At 37.9% G+C, this 14,102-nt stretch overlaps 1 protein-coding gene across 5 annotated transcripts in view; it reads right to left on the bottom strand.

Moving 5' to 3' along the window:
* Positions 1 to 211: 211 nt before the first annotated feature.
* PUS10 (pseudouridine synthase 10) overlaps positions 212 to 14,102 on the bottom strand; it is a 73,063-nt gene continuing 59,172 nt past the window's right edge. For 4 of the 5 annotated variants that reach the window (XM_077766464.1, XM_077766463.1, XM_077766467.1 and 1 more), the window contains 6 exons: positions 13,445 to 13,521; positions 13,296 to 13,351; positions 12,160 to 12,277; positions 7,260 to 7,402; positions 3,972 to 4,071; positions 212 to 1,911 (listed from right to left, as the gene is read on the bottom strand). In XM_077766464.1, the coding sequence (XP_077622590.1) occupies positions 1,873 to 1,911; positions 3,972 to 4,071; positions 7,260 to 7,402; positions 12,160 to 12,277; positions 13,296 to 13,351; positions 13,445 to 13,521 (533 nt within the window). In that variant the 3' untranslated portion in view covers positions 212 to 1,872. Of the gene's footprint in view, positions 2,351 to 3,971; positions 4,072 to 7,259; positions 7,403 to 12,159; positions 12,278 to 13,295; positions 13,352 to 13,444; positions 13,522 to 14,102 lie in introns of all 5 variants that reach the window. The other variant, XM_077766466.1, reaches the window with a different exon arrangement.

Raw genomic sequence — 14,102 nt, 5'->3', positions numbered from 1 at the left:
AAGCGTTATTAAAGACTTAATTTAAACAAAGCTACAAAAAACTAAATAAAAAATAAAGCTACGAGAGGAGATCACAAAACTAATTTAGAAATGATTTTATAGAGGCAAAAGTGAAACTATTATAGCACTCTCATTACTTAATGTTCCCGGTTCTACATAAAACAAATACCTAACATTAATTTTTAACAACCTGTGTCTCACAATATATGAACATATGGAATAAATAAAGTACAGACAGCTAATGTTTTTGCTTAAAACTCTGCATGTCAGGAATAGATATTTAAGAAATAGAGACCTTCTGTTAAGAGATTCTGTTAAGATCCCAAATTATTTAAATCTTTTGTAGCAAAACCTCCCCAGAAATGGAGAAACACTCACACAAAATTTCTTGCCTATTTATCAGAAGTTTATTTGCATTATCCCTTTCTCATTTTCTGGCATTGAAAATAATAGTGAAAAAAGTTTTTGCTAGTATTCATTCATATATGAAACTTCATGTCAATTAATTTTCCTGATTTCTAAAATGAGTAATAATACATCTTGGTATCTATGAAGTATGTTTAATGAAGAGATGGAAAACAATAATCCAATACCATCCAAGTCACATATGTTTTAAATAAGCTCAGATAGTTGAATCAGGGTGACAAATTATACTTAAATCTCAAATTTTAATGAGATTGCTGAATTGTTCCCTTAATGACCCATCCATTTTCTTTAGGTTTGGATTATTTCCTGTTCTCTCTTCATAGTACCAACTTACTAACAAATGGTCACCATATGAGATCATATGAAATATGCTTGGGCTATATTTTTGGTAAGCTCTTTGATTTGGTATCTGAATTCCAAAAGTCATTTCTCATGGTTAGTGCATTTAAATGACATTCTCAGGTGCCTCCTTCACACATTGGGTGTTCAATAACAAGGTGTATTAAGAAAGGACCTTAAAGACCAGTAAACTTCAGTTTTAGCCCCTGATAAGGAAGAAACAAATAATTTTAGACAAATCATTTTTAACTTTCATTCTTTGGTCTTCATATTTATAAAATGGAAACGATGAAATCCTATCCACACGATGCACATGTTTGAAATTGGATAATAGATTGAAGCACTCTGGAATAATAGCAGACTGTTTACCAATCTTAATTTTTCAAAATCTTATCCCTGGGTTTGAAATTACTGAAGGCACTTGTGTCTCCTTATTTAAAAGATTTATGCAAGTCTCTTACCAGGGTATACCTCAGTTCCTAAGGTTTCACTTTCCCTCCCCAGGAAACGTATTGATATTTTTAGGTTGTCAAAATAGTAACTTGAAGTCATTAAGATTTGTGACAGATTGTACCAAAGAGTACTTCTGTTGGTAATAGCTTGCTTGAAGTTTACTGGGAAAAATATTAATGATGTCAGATTTATGTTTGATATCTTGGGATATTATAGGATACTGCACTGTATGTAAATCTACATCTTTTATAAAGTTCATTCAAACAAATTTAGAACATGATTTTGAAGGTGGTATGTCTTGTGCAGGGAAATTGTGCTGAAAGAAATTACGGCTTCTCAGATTATCAGAATGTATCCTATTTGTGTACTTCTCTAAATGGAATAATTAAGAGAATCATTTCATTATTCATAGTTTGGCTTGTGGGGGTTGGAAAAGGAACAAGAAAAATCATAAGACATCCTTAGAACATTTAACACAAAATGTACACATATATAGATCCTGAGATGTTACAACAAATTTTAAAATACATAGATCAACATGATCCAAATGGTTTCCAAGACACTGTTATGGTGATTAAAGAGCCATTATACAGTGCTGAATGGATGTCCACATCGTGCCATGAAAACCCTACTCTGTGTTTCCAAGTTTGAAAGCTAGTCATCCAGAGCAGGGGGCCAGTCAACATCTACAGACTAGAAGGAAGAAAACAAGACATTAAAACATACTACTGCTCCAGTAAGCATTTGCTGATAATGCTTATAAACTTAATAGTTTTAATATAACGCAACAGAAGAAACTGCATTTGAAGAACAGTCCTTAAATGCCACAATTCAACACACTCTAAAATCCATATGAGGCCTTGAGATTCTTGGGCCCAAGGTCTGTTTCTGAATTCATAGAGTATTTGGTTCTCAGCCAGTTATCAACTGTACCTTTGAACGATAAGGGACTAGAGTACCTCTGAATTTTGTAAATGTTATTTATGGGTAAAGTAGCAAACAAATTCAGGGAGCAAGACCAACTCTCCCTCAGAAGTCTCAGCAACTTTTACTCTTCAGATCAGTTTCAGCTTCCCATCTTGCATTTAACAAATTCTCAAGCAGTTTATACACATATAGTGTTATTTGTAACCTAGCAACCAAATGAAAAATAAATGAACATGAAAGAGCACCTGGAACTAGAAAAGAATAAATGATCATTGGGTATCATTTCAGAATTTCTGCTTCTTGTAAAATCAAATTTATCTATCTCTATTCACCTGGTTTGGTTCTTCTAGAACAAAACCTTTATATCATAATGAAATTACAGTAGCACACTAGTTTTTTCTCCACATACACAATCACATTCTAAGCTTTGCAAGTATGAAATTGCACCTTGTCTTAACTACCCTAGAGGGCCTAATTTGAGAGGAAAATTTAAAAAAAATCCACTGTACCCAGGTCTTGTTTTTTTTTTTGAGACTTAAATTTTAAAACCCAATATGATTTACCAAAAGTGATTTTTTAAAATTAATCTATGAGATACTACCAGAATTAGGAAAATTATGTGTGTGTATTTTTTAGAAATTCCAAGATATTTTGATTCTTTTTCAGAACACAGCCATGTACGTAACCCCCAAATATAGGTTCTTCATGGGTTGTTTTTCATTCCTGAAAACTAAACATTTCAGGACACAATCTTGTATGTGTTAAAAGCAGGGTTCGTTTAAAAAGCTCTCTAGGTGATTCCAATGGACAAACAGGGATGAGGGATACTGGCCTGTGACCCTGATATTCCTAAACTGCTCTAAGAATTAAGATCAAAGAAGGTGAATGCAGTTGAGATTTTCTTTAACAAAATGTTGTCTTCCTCAAAATAAGTCTCACAAGAAGGCTCCCTGCAGCCTTGAAGGTGCTGTCACTGGCTATACTGAAAGGGCTGTAGAAAATCTAATCTGAAAGCACTGAAGAAAACTGCTCGTAAGGTAATAATGCTCCAGGGATCATGTGATTACCATAGCTGTTCTCACCCTAGGCAATTATAGCCACTTCTTTTGATAACATTAATCCCAAGTGCTAAATGCTAGCCTCCTAAAATTACTTTTGTTGGGAGTGGTGTTGGGAGAGGGACCCCCTTCCTCATCAGGTATTTGTCAAGGACACAACTTGTGACTGCCTACTGATGCTCAAATGAGAAAAAATATTTATGGAGAATTGTGTGAAAGACCTATTCATGCCACGATTCTAAATACTTAAGAATTTAACCTTGTTCCAATTCAGACGATAAGGGCAAAGATTTTGTACCACAACATAGGGGTCCCTGACAGAACTGCTTTTGTTAATTAATGTGGGCTCATCCCATTTTCTATCCCTGTCCTGAATGTATGCTTCTGAGCTGTCTGCCTTAAATTTTCTTTGAAACAAAACAGGTATGGAAATGAACTCTCTCGAGTCCAAAGGACATATGAAGGGCTCTTAAGCTTCATTTCCTTGCTTTAAGCATTTAAGATCTCATGCCGCATGTAAAGCAACTTAGTTAGTAAATTAGCTATATAATTGCAAGGATCATAAATGAGACTTTGTATTTTTAAAAAGATAAAAATTCCAAAGAGTTCCTCCCTGCAATACAATGCCACTGTGAGATTTTGACCATTTTCAAATACCTATTAAGGTGAGTAGTGATAGATACCTGTGTGGCTTAATGCCCCCCCAAAAAGGATAACCTTGATTGAATTCAATGTACAAACAGGCATTTCCACAATAAAAGGGTTTACCTCAACATCCAGCTCAAGAATGTCTGCGGTCATATTCATTAGAGAGCCAATGTTCGGCTTGGTTCTCCCAAAGTCTCCGTGTACAAACTCTTTAATGTAGCTGGAATTTGTTTAAGGAAACAATGGAGATAGCTAGGCAGCACCAACTGTTTGGTAAGACTTGATAGGTGAAAGGGAAATGACAGACAAAAGCAGAAATGTTTCAAGGGAGAGGTTATTTCTAAGCTATGACCAGTGATGTGTGTCTTAGAAAATAAGCTCTGGCCAACAGCAGTTGGCAGCAAACAGCAGGACTTGGCACTAAGAGTCATGACTTTCTTTTTTTCTTTTAGTTCATCTCCAGGTGCCAAAATTTAGCTATGCATTTTTTTAAGATTTTTTTTTTTTTAATTTTTAAATAATCTCTACACTCAAGTGTAGAGCTTGAACCCATAACCCCAAGGTCAAGAGTTGCACGCTTCACTGACTGAGCTGGCCAGGCGACCCTGGATGTAGATTTTTTTTTAAGTTTATTTATTTATTTTGAAAGAGTGTGTGTGCATGCATGCGAGCAGGGGCAGGGACAAAGAGAGAGGAGAAAGAGGCTCTGCACTGTCAGCACAAGTCCAGGCGGGGCTTACAACTCACAAACTGTGAGATCATGACCTGAGCTGAAATCAAGAGTTGGACGCTTAACCGACTGAGGTGCCCCTGGTGCCCCTGGATATGGATTTTTTTAAATTAACTGTAGTTCAATGCTAAATAAACAAAACAAACCCTTAGCTATTTTTTATCTGCAACAAATTCCATTTTGTCATCTTTTCAATCCCATTTTTCAATAATGTCAGCTGGCATCTGCCGGATAAGTTTCCAGAGGGTCACACACACAGTTACCTCAATGATGGCTTTCCTGGTAGGAGTAGAATGGAAGGGACAATGAGAACATTAATTTAGTCTTGATAAGGGCCCTTCAGAAGGATTATTAGAGGACCTAAGTTCTTGTTTGCAACTCTTGCATGGTTAACAAGAGAATTACGTTAATTATTTTTTAAAGGGGCAATTTTGTGTTTCCCTCACAGGTCTTCAAATTAGAATTACTTATTAAGATTACATTAATATTCCTTATACAGGACTCTACTACAGCTTTGAAAATATTTATCTGGGGGCACCTGGGTGGCTCAGTCGGTTAAGCGTCCGACTTTGGCTCAGGTCATGATCTCACAGTACGTGGGTTCGAGCCCCGTGTCGGGTTCTGTGCTGACAGCTGGCTCAGAGCCTGGAGCCTGCTTTGGATTCTGTGTCTCCCTCTCTCTCTGACCCTCCCCTGCTCACACTGCCTCTCTGTCTCAGAAATAAATTAAAAAAAAAAAACATTAAAAATATTTTAAAAATATTTATCTGAAAGATATAATTTTGCTAGCATTAAGTAAAAACTCATTCAGCATTCTGTTGTGTTTTATAAACCAGCACTTAGTATAAAAACTCAATATAATTTGACTAGGAAAAGTAAGTTTATTCTCAGATGATAAATAAAACACTTCCACCATTAACATGCTGATATGATGAAGTTCTGAAGTTTATTCACTCTACTTTCACCAAATGTCTTGACTCAAGGATAAGACACGTAATTATCTAGTAACTGCCTTCTTTACTAAAAACGTAATTACACAACAATTATTCTTTTTTTCTCACTTTCTTTAGAGACTGCTACTTCTGGTTTTTAAAAAAAATTTTTTTAATGTTCATTTACTTTTGAGACCAAGAGAGACAGAGTGCAAGCAAGGGAGGAGCAGAGAGAGCAGGAGACACAGAACTTAAAACAGGCTCCAGGCTCTGAGCTGTCAGCACAGAACCCGATGCGGGGCTCAAACCCAGGAACCCAGGAACCGTGAGATCATGACCTGAGCCAAAGTTGGTCGCTTAACCAACTGAGCCACCCAGGCGCCCCTAGAGAATGCTACTTCTGAGTAGCCATGATGAGGGAACATGACCAAAAAGCCCCAGAATAACCAGCTGGTAGGGTCAGAACGGTTCTTATTCATAGCCAGAAAGATGAGGTGTAAGTCAAATGAACTAGTTCAGTGTACTGAGCAGTATATGTGAAAAATTCACATCTGTGTATAACCACATGGTATCTAAAGCTTTACCAAACAGTCTTTCTTGGCTAATCCCTTAAGTTCAGGCACATGGCTAGCCCTAAAAATGTTTTAATAAGATTGAAAAGATATTCCTTTCTTCAAAAGACCACTGCATTTCACCTTAGCACACTAAACCAAAAGCTAGAATTAGGTGAAAAAGAATGGGAAAAAAACCCCCAGGCAACTGATTTCTTTGACACCCCATTCACTTTCCATCTACAGTAGGCAAATGTGCTCCAAAGGTCTGCCCCACTGTGTTCTAAACAGATCATCCCTTAATCCAAACCAAAAAGTTTAAGAGATTTCAAAAGGAAATAACATACACCTATTTCAGCTTCGCAAATTCTGGTTGCTTCTGGGATGGTGAAGGGCAGGGTGGGGCAGGACGTTGGTGGGGAGAGACAGGCTAATTACAGCAATATGGTGACAATGCTACTTGGTGATTAAAATGACTTTTTTTTTTTGGCCTTTGATCCATAAGTAGATCACTAGTTTTATTCTAGTTAGGTATTTTATCACTTCATACTATTGGATCACTAATAATATAAAAACAAGAAACAAATATTAGGAGCACCTTTGAAAAGTAAACTAGAGCTAGGACTATGGCAACTCCCTGATGTATTTTAACCAGCAACTCAGAGCTAATACAAAACCACACAGGGCGGGGCACAATATGAACAAGTGCTCATTTGTGGACTGTTCTCTTGTTTTGGGCAAGTGACCAAATAAAATGTAGATTGGTCTGTACGGTAGGGCCACTCCCGTCTACTACCAGTGTTTAACGATCTGAAGCAAGTGCTCCAAATGCTGTAAGGACCCAAATGTCATTATGAAAATGTGACTTGCAAAATGTATGAAGACCCAAATCAATAAGTGAACCAATCAGAAGTGTTTCCTGAGTACTTCCTATGCAGTCGGCCTTGTGTGAGACACTGAGACTATTTTCAAGTTCACACACTATTGGCTGCTGCCTCGTGTTTTAAAAAGACATTTTGAAAAATACAAATTAAATGGGAACTCCTCCCCTGTGCCCCCAAAGACAGAATTCTCCTCCAACCTAATCCTTACCCTAATTGTTCCTAGATCAAATTGAACTTATCTTCTGGGGCAGCATGAACTCTTCCACTAAGGTTCCACTTAGATTACTGCTGGGTGGAAGGCGAAAGGATACGTGCCAGCTTGAGTCTTCAGGTAGAGGTGGAAATGATGTTCATCCACATAGCGCGTCTCCATGGAGTGAATGATGCGAGTTCTCACAGCCAGGGGCCTCCGATGCAGAACTCGGAGGGGCGTTTTCTGGTCAATCTTTAAGTCCTAGAGGAGGATATGTTACACAACTGTGGAGTCATTTCTGCTGCCCGGGGAACCCTGTCTCAGTACCTCCTTTGTCATCCATGGCTCACGACCGAGGTCTTCTTTGGTGAACCCCATCTATCACTGTCAGGGTAGATACTAGGACTATAATAAATTGTACCCCCTAAGGTTCAGACTCTGTGGAACCTCTCATAACCTAGTCTGTAGTTACTCATTTTCTGGGCCTCAGTATGCCATTAAAAAAAGGCTTGGAATGGGGCACCTGAGTGGCCCAGTCAGTTAAACTTCTGACTCTTTGATTTTGGCTCTTGGTCATGATCTCACAGTTGGTGGGATCTAGACTCACACTGGGCTCTGTGTTGACAGCTCAGATCCTGCTTGGGAGTCTCTCTCTCTCCCTCTCTCTCTATCCCTCCCCAGCTACTGTGTACTTGTGCTCTCTCTCTCAAAAATAAATGAACATTTTTTTAAAAAAGGCTTTGAAGTCAATGATCCCCAAGGTCTATTTTACTCTAATATTTAATAGATTGTTTAGGACCCTGGAGTTCTAGTCTGCCCTTTACTTTAACAGAGCTCTTCTAGAAGACCTGTTCTTAACCTTTTTTCCCCCTAACCCAACAGATCATCTAACAGTGAGGTGAGAAATGGCTTTTTATAGAAGGTAAGATCTTGGCATCACTGTATGTATGGGCAGTGTGCAAGTTTTAAGGACAACCATATACCTACTCACGAGGTTCTTTTGTTGTTGTTGTTATATGAAAAGGTATGTCTGGAAAATTAACAGTTACATTATTGGTTAGGGTAGTATTTTCAACATAATAATTACAAAGAAGTGTGAATAATAAACCAGGACCTCTCAGTATTTTAAGCCCAGTTCAAGTTACTGGAGAATAAGAATACTGCATGCCTTTTGACAATTTCGATTTTTTAGGGTCACAGGCTTGTTTTTCTTTACTTAGAGATTTCTTTTTGTCATTAGATATAAATTAAGAAATAGAGATTAATATTGTAAAAATTCAACTAATTCTATGTTTTAAAAATAGATACTGGACATAACCAGAAATGTAGGTCCAGGAGAACTTTTGAATCTTCTGACATTTCTTGTTGGAACAACTCTTTCCTGCTTTACATGATTTGGGAGCACCTGAAGCCATGCTCAGAGAACAAAGATTTCTGTCTGGTCTCTCCTCTACCAAGTTTTCCACCCAGAAATAAAGAGCAAGTTCTAACAAAGACTACACTTGAAATGGTGTGACTGTTTTGATCATAGCAGTGAGTCAATGGCCCTTCTTAACTCACGGGTTTTATGACTCCATAATTCTTTGATTTTAGAAGCACTTTGGTCTGCTGAGATAGGCTGTCTACCTAAGGTCTGACATTCCTCTGGCCAAAAAGACAAAAAAAAGGGACACGGCTGAACTGTCAAGGAATCTGTACAGATACAGGCACCACTGTAGAATACAGAAATAGCTGGCCTTTAAATGAATAACTAAGGAGTACTCTACTTCCCCTTGGACTAGTACTCACTCCCGGTACTAGTCATGGGAGTACTGACTGAGCTGAGAGACCCACCACCGTTTCCAACATAACATTCGATCAGCACACACTCCTGTGTGTTTTGTGTCTCCTTGTTTTCAGTAGACAAAAGGAAACCGTTTACTTTAACATTACATTCGTCTAGCCCCATTCAGCTGAATTTTCAGAAACATAGACACATGCACAGACTACTTCTTTTCCCCCTAGAAATAGGTTACTCTTGAAAAAGAAGAGACAAGTAGTAAATCTGAAGTGACTTTTTCTCAAAAAGGGGCAGGAACTCAGTTCTTCTATTTTTTTTTTTCTTAATGTTTATTTTTGAGAGAGCAAGAGCAGAGGAGGAGCAGAGAGAGGGAGACAGAGGATCCAAAGAGGGCTCTGCAATGACAGCAGAGAGCTCCATGCGGGGCTTGAACTCATGAACTGTGAGGTCATGACTTAAGCTGAAGTCAGACCCTCAACCGACTGAGCCACCCAGGTGCCCCTCAGTTTTTCTATTCTTGATGACAACAGGAATATTTGAAATTAGTTTTAACCCCAACACAAAAAAATTATTAGAAGTCAGCTAGTCCCATCAGTCCATTTATGCTATGAACCATAGCTCACTGCTTACTCTGTACCTACAAAAATCATCTTTCACATTATTCAGCATTATTTCTGAATTAGCTCTGAATTGGCCTACCTTCAAACTATGAATCTATTTTCTTTTTAAGTAATCTCTATACCCAACATGGGGCTTGAACTCACGACCCCAAGATCAAGAGTCACATGCTCTACTATCTGAGCCATCCAGGGGCACCTGGAATGAATGAATCTAAATGAGTTTATTTTCCCCCCAGGATTCTGAATGACTTATATGTGTGATGAAGTAGAGGTTTAAAACTTGTTTTAGATATCTTAAGGATATCTGTCTAGAGTTAAACTATCATTATAAAGGCTCCATATAATGGGTTAAAAGCCAAAATGGCTTTTGATATAGACTCATAGAACCTGAGATCTGGAGGACCACTGGCGGTGATCTAGTCAACCCTCCCCCCCCCATACTAGAGATGAACTTGTCTAAGCAGGTGAATGACTCGTATATTTTCACTGAAACACTCATACTATTAACATATTCTGCCCTTCACTTTCTTTCTCATAATGTCATGTGTGTTTCTGTAAGTCATAGGTGTAGACCTATACTTTTTCCCAACAATTTTAGGCATCTATACACAAAATAACATAAATGCGATCACACGCTGCTTTGGTTTTTTTTTTTAATAGCTTTATAATATTCCAGCTTGTTCTGCCATTTCCTGTTTGAAGGAAGTTTACCTTGCTTCTAGCTGTGGTATTGCTGATTTTTGCCACTTTGAAAAAAGTAAGTAAACATCTTTGTGCACAAATCCTTAAGCCCTGGAGTTTTATTTCTCCAAGACACACTGCCAGTAGTAGAGGGCTAGGTAGAAGACCAATATGTTTTTAATTTTTATAATCATTGCTACAGTGTTTTCCAAAAAAGCTAAAACCTTTACATTTCTACCGACAAAGTATGCAACTAGTCTTCTCCTCCACGCCAACCAATAGGTGCTAGTCTCAGAAGACTAAAGTGAGGTCTTATTGTTACTTTAATCCAAAAGTGGAACATCTTTTCAGATGATTTTTGGCCATTTGCAGCTACTCTTTTTTCAGATGCTTGCTCCTTTGTCTATTTTTCTCTATTGGGTGTTTGTATTTTTCATAATTAGAAATCCTATTTATGGGATCTTTTGCCATACGATTTGTGTTCTACATAGTCACAGCTATGTGTGTACAGAGACACACACTTGCGTATATGTTTATTTACTTTTTAAAAAATGTTTAATGTTTATTTTTGAGACAGAGAGAGAGAGAGAGAGAGCGAGAGAGAGCGCGCGAGAGAGAGCGTGCGCTCATGAGCGGGGGAAAGGCAGAGAGAGAGACACACACAGAATCTGAAGCAGGCTCCAGGCTCTGAACTGTCAGCACAGAGTCCAACGCAGGCGGGGCTCAAATCCATGAACTGTGAGATCATGACCTGAGCCAAAGTCAGATGCTTAACTGACTGAGCCACCCAGGTGCCCTCTCATGTGTATGTTTAAACCACAATGTATCACCCAATAAATACTCTTATAGCTTGTTTTCTTCTCCCGAACATTTATCAGGAACATTTTCCTTTGTCAATAAATAGTCATCCACTACATATTTTTTAACAGCTGGTTAGCAGTAGTCCATCATACGGATAAACCATAAGATGAAGTCTGTCTACTCTAGTAGGTCATCTAGATTATTACAAAATATCATCCATTTAAACAATGTTGTGATAACTATACAGACCTCTATGCCCATTTATGCTCATTCCTTGCACTTGAGAGTAAATTATCCTTACAGGAAGAGGTGGGGATAGGTAAGAAGAAATATGCAAAGGAACAGGGAGACCCTTTACAGTGCCATGCTCATGTGAAGGAAAACCTAGCATGTGCCAAAATATGTGTGCTATACATCTATTATCCTTCTTAAAAATTTATAACATGTTGGGGCACCTGGGTGGCTCAGTCGGTGCAGGGTCCAACTTCAGCTCAGGTTATGATCTCACAGTACGTGGTTTTGAGCCCCGCGTTGGACTCTGCGCTAACAGCTGAGCCTGGAGCCTGCTTCTGTCTCCCTCTCTTTGTGTCCCTCCCCCACTTGTGTTCTGTCTCTCTCTGTCTCCCCCCTTCAAAAATAAACATTAAAACAAATTCATAACATATTTTACTTATGCACTTAATTTTAGCATCAATTCTATTAGACAATTCTATTTCATATTTCCTTTTTACAGAAGGCCAAATACAATGATAGCACTGCTCACGTTTTCTATGTACCAGAGATACCGTCTAAGTGCTTCACATGACAACTCATTTCATTCTTCTGATTTTACAGATTAAGGAACCGAAGCATAAAGAGGCCAAGCAAGTCTTCCAAAGTCACACAACTAGGAAATGCAGATTCAGGATTTGCATCCAAGCAATCTGTGCCCAGAGGCAGGATCTTAATCACTAGCAATGCTGCCTCTCAAACAGGTTCAATGAATTGCCCAGTCATTCAACCAGTAAATGGCAAAGCCAGGATTTGAAAGTAGATCTCACATTCCCCCAAGCGCATGCTCTATGACTTGCTACTAACAAACAAAGGAATCTTTTATAGGCAATCAAAAAAAAAAAAAAAAAATAGCACTTAACTACCTTTATGTCATTTAGGAATTCAATGTCTTTCTTCTGTATGGCTTTATTTGTCCATATTAAGGCACTATAAGATTTGGTCTTTTCTTCTTCACCTTCTTTCATACGTCCTATTGCCTCTCTAAACAAAAATAAGAAAAGAAAGTTTGTCTAAATAGATAAAATACACACAAGCCTTGCCCCAACTTCCCTTTCTTTAAAAATAGCTTTATCAAGATAAAATTTACATACAATTCCCGTTTTAACTGTACGATTCAGTGATTTTTTGCATGTTTAGAGAGTTGTATACCTATCACCACAATCTAATTTTAGAATACTTCATTACCCCAAAAGAAAAACTCCATTGCTATTTGTAGTTGCTTCCCATTTCCTGTTTCCCTAGCCCTTAGTGACCACTAATTGACTTTCTGTCTCCGTAGATTTCCCTACTCTGAATATTTCATATAAAATGGAATCATACAATACATGGTATGTGGTGTCTGGTTTCTTTTACTTCATGTTTTCAAGGTTCGTTTATGTTGGCACAGGTATCAGTATGCTATTCCTTTTTATTACTGAATAATATTCTGTTGTATGGAGATACCATATTCTATCCATGGACATTCGGGTTGTTTCTACTTTTTTGCTATTATGAATAATGCTACTATGAGCATTCATCAAAAAGCCTTTGTGTGGATGTACATTTTCATTTCTCTTGGGTATAGATCTAGAAGTGGAATTGCTGGGCCATAATGGTAACTCTAAACTGCCCTCCAAAGTAACCATACTTATAATCTCATAGCAATATCTGACAGTTACAATTTCTCCACATCTTTGCCAGCATTTGGTTTTTTTCTTTTCTGTCTATTTGATTATAGCCATCCTAGTGAGGGTAAAGTGGGATATCACTGTGGTTTTGACTTGCCCTTTCCTAATGGCAAATAATATTGAACATTTTTTTTCATGTATTCATGCATTAATTGAATATCCTCTTTGGAGAAATGTCCACTTAATCATCTTCCCTATTTTTAATAGGGCTATTTTCTTATTATTGAGTTGTAAGAGTTCTTTATATCTCCTGGATACAATCCCCTTAACAGATACATGACCTACAACCAAAACTTCCCTTTTGAGTCCATCTCCTGTGAGTCTACCCTTACCTTGTGACAAGCTGCAAGTCACGGACTTGGATTTTGTTAGATGAATTATTAATTTTCTGTAGTAGCAGAAAAAGAAAAACAATTAGCAACCCTAGTTCAGTTACAGAGTTGCAGAAACATGACGATTTCCATGTCATGAAGTGGTTTACCTGCTGAAGTTCCTTAATTTCTTGTGAAGTGAAATGTACTCTATGAGGATTCACCAGCTCAATTGCAAAGGGCCTTCCTGGCAGCACACACCCCGTCATGAAACAGAAACGTGTTGATGGAGTTAACATTTGGGCTAATGCAAGAGGGTTAGGAGGTGTGAAAAATGAGTTGGGCTCTAGAGGACTGAAAGTTTAGTGACATGACTACATCTGGGGGAGGGAAGAATGTGTGAAAAGAATCAAGGGGCTTTTTGAGGGGCTGCTAAACCCCATGACAGGCAAGATGTGAAAATGACTGCTTTCCCAAAGGTCCATGAACAAGCCTGTGTTAATTATAAAATAAAATCCAAGCAAGTGCTAACTAATTTAGTTACACAAAGGTACCGTTATCACACACAGCAATGCCCAGGTATACCAAGCTGAAATCCATCCTCCCAGCCTAATCCACTAGTGAAATGGAAAAGCTGTGATTCCATAAAGGGAAGGAACTATTAACTCTGATCATCTTTCTTGTAATGCAACAATGCAAAACGAGAGAAATGAAGGCTAAGAGAGCAGAATCACTTTTTAAATGAAGATGTGCATTTTGAAAACTGCACTGGTACTGCTGAAATGTTATCAGATGGAACAATTAATAATCAAACTTTTGGAAAAACTC

This window comes from Crocuta crocuta, unplaced genomic scaffold, assembly GCF_008692635.1.
Source record: "Crocuta crocuta isolate KB4526 unplaced genomic scaffold, BGI_CrCroc_1.0 scaffold113, whole genome shotgun sequence".
NCBI lineage: Eukaryota > Metazoa > Chordata > Mammalia > Carnivora > Hyaenidae > Crocuta > Crocuta crocuta.
Note: the sequence above shows the minus strand (reverse complement) of the source record. Positions and strands in the feature narration are given on the sequence as shown.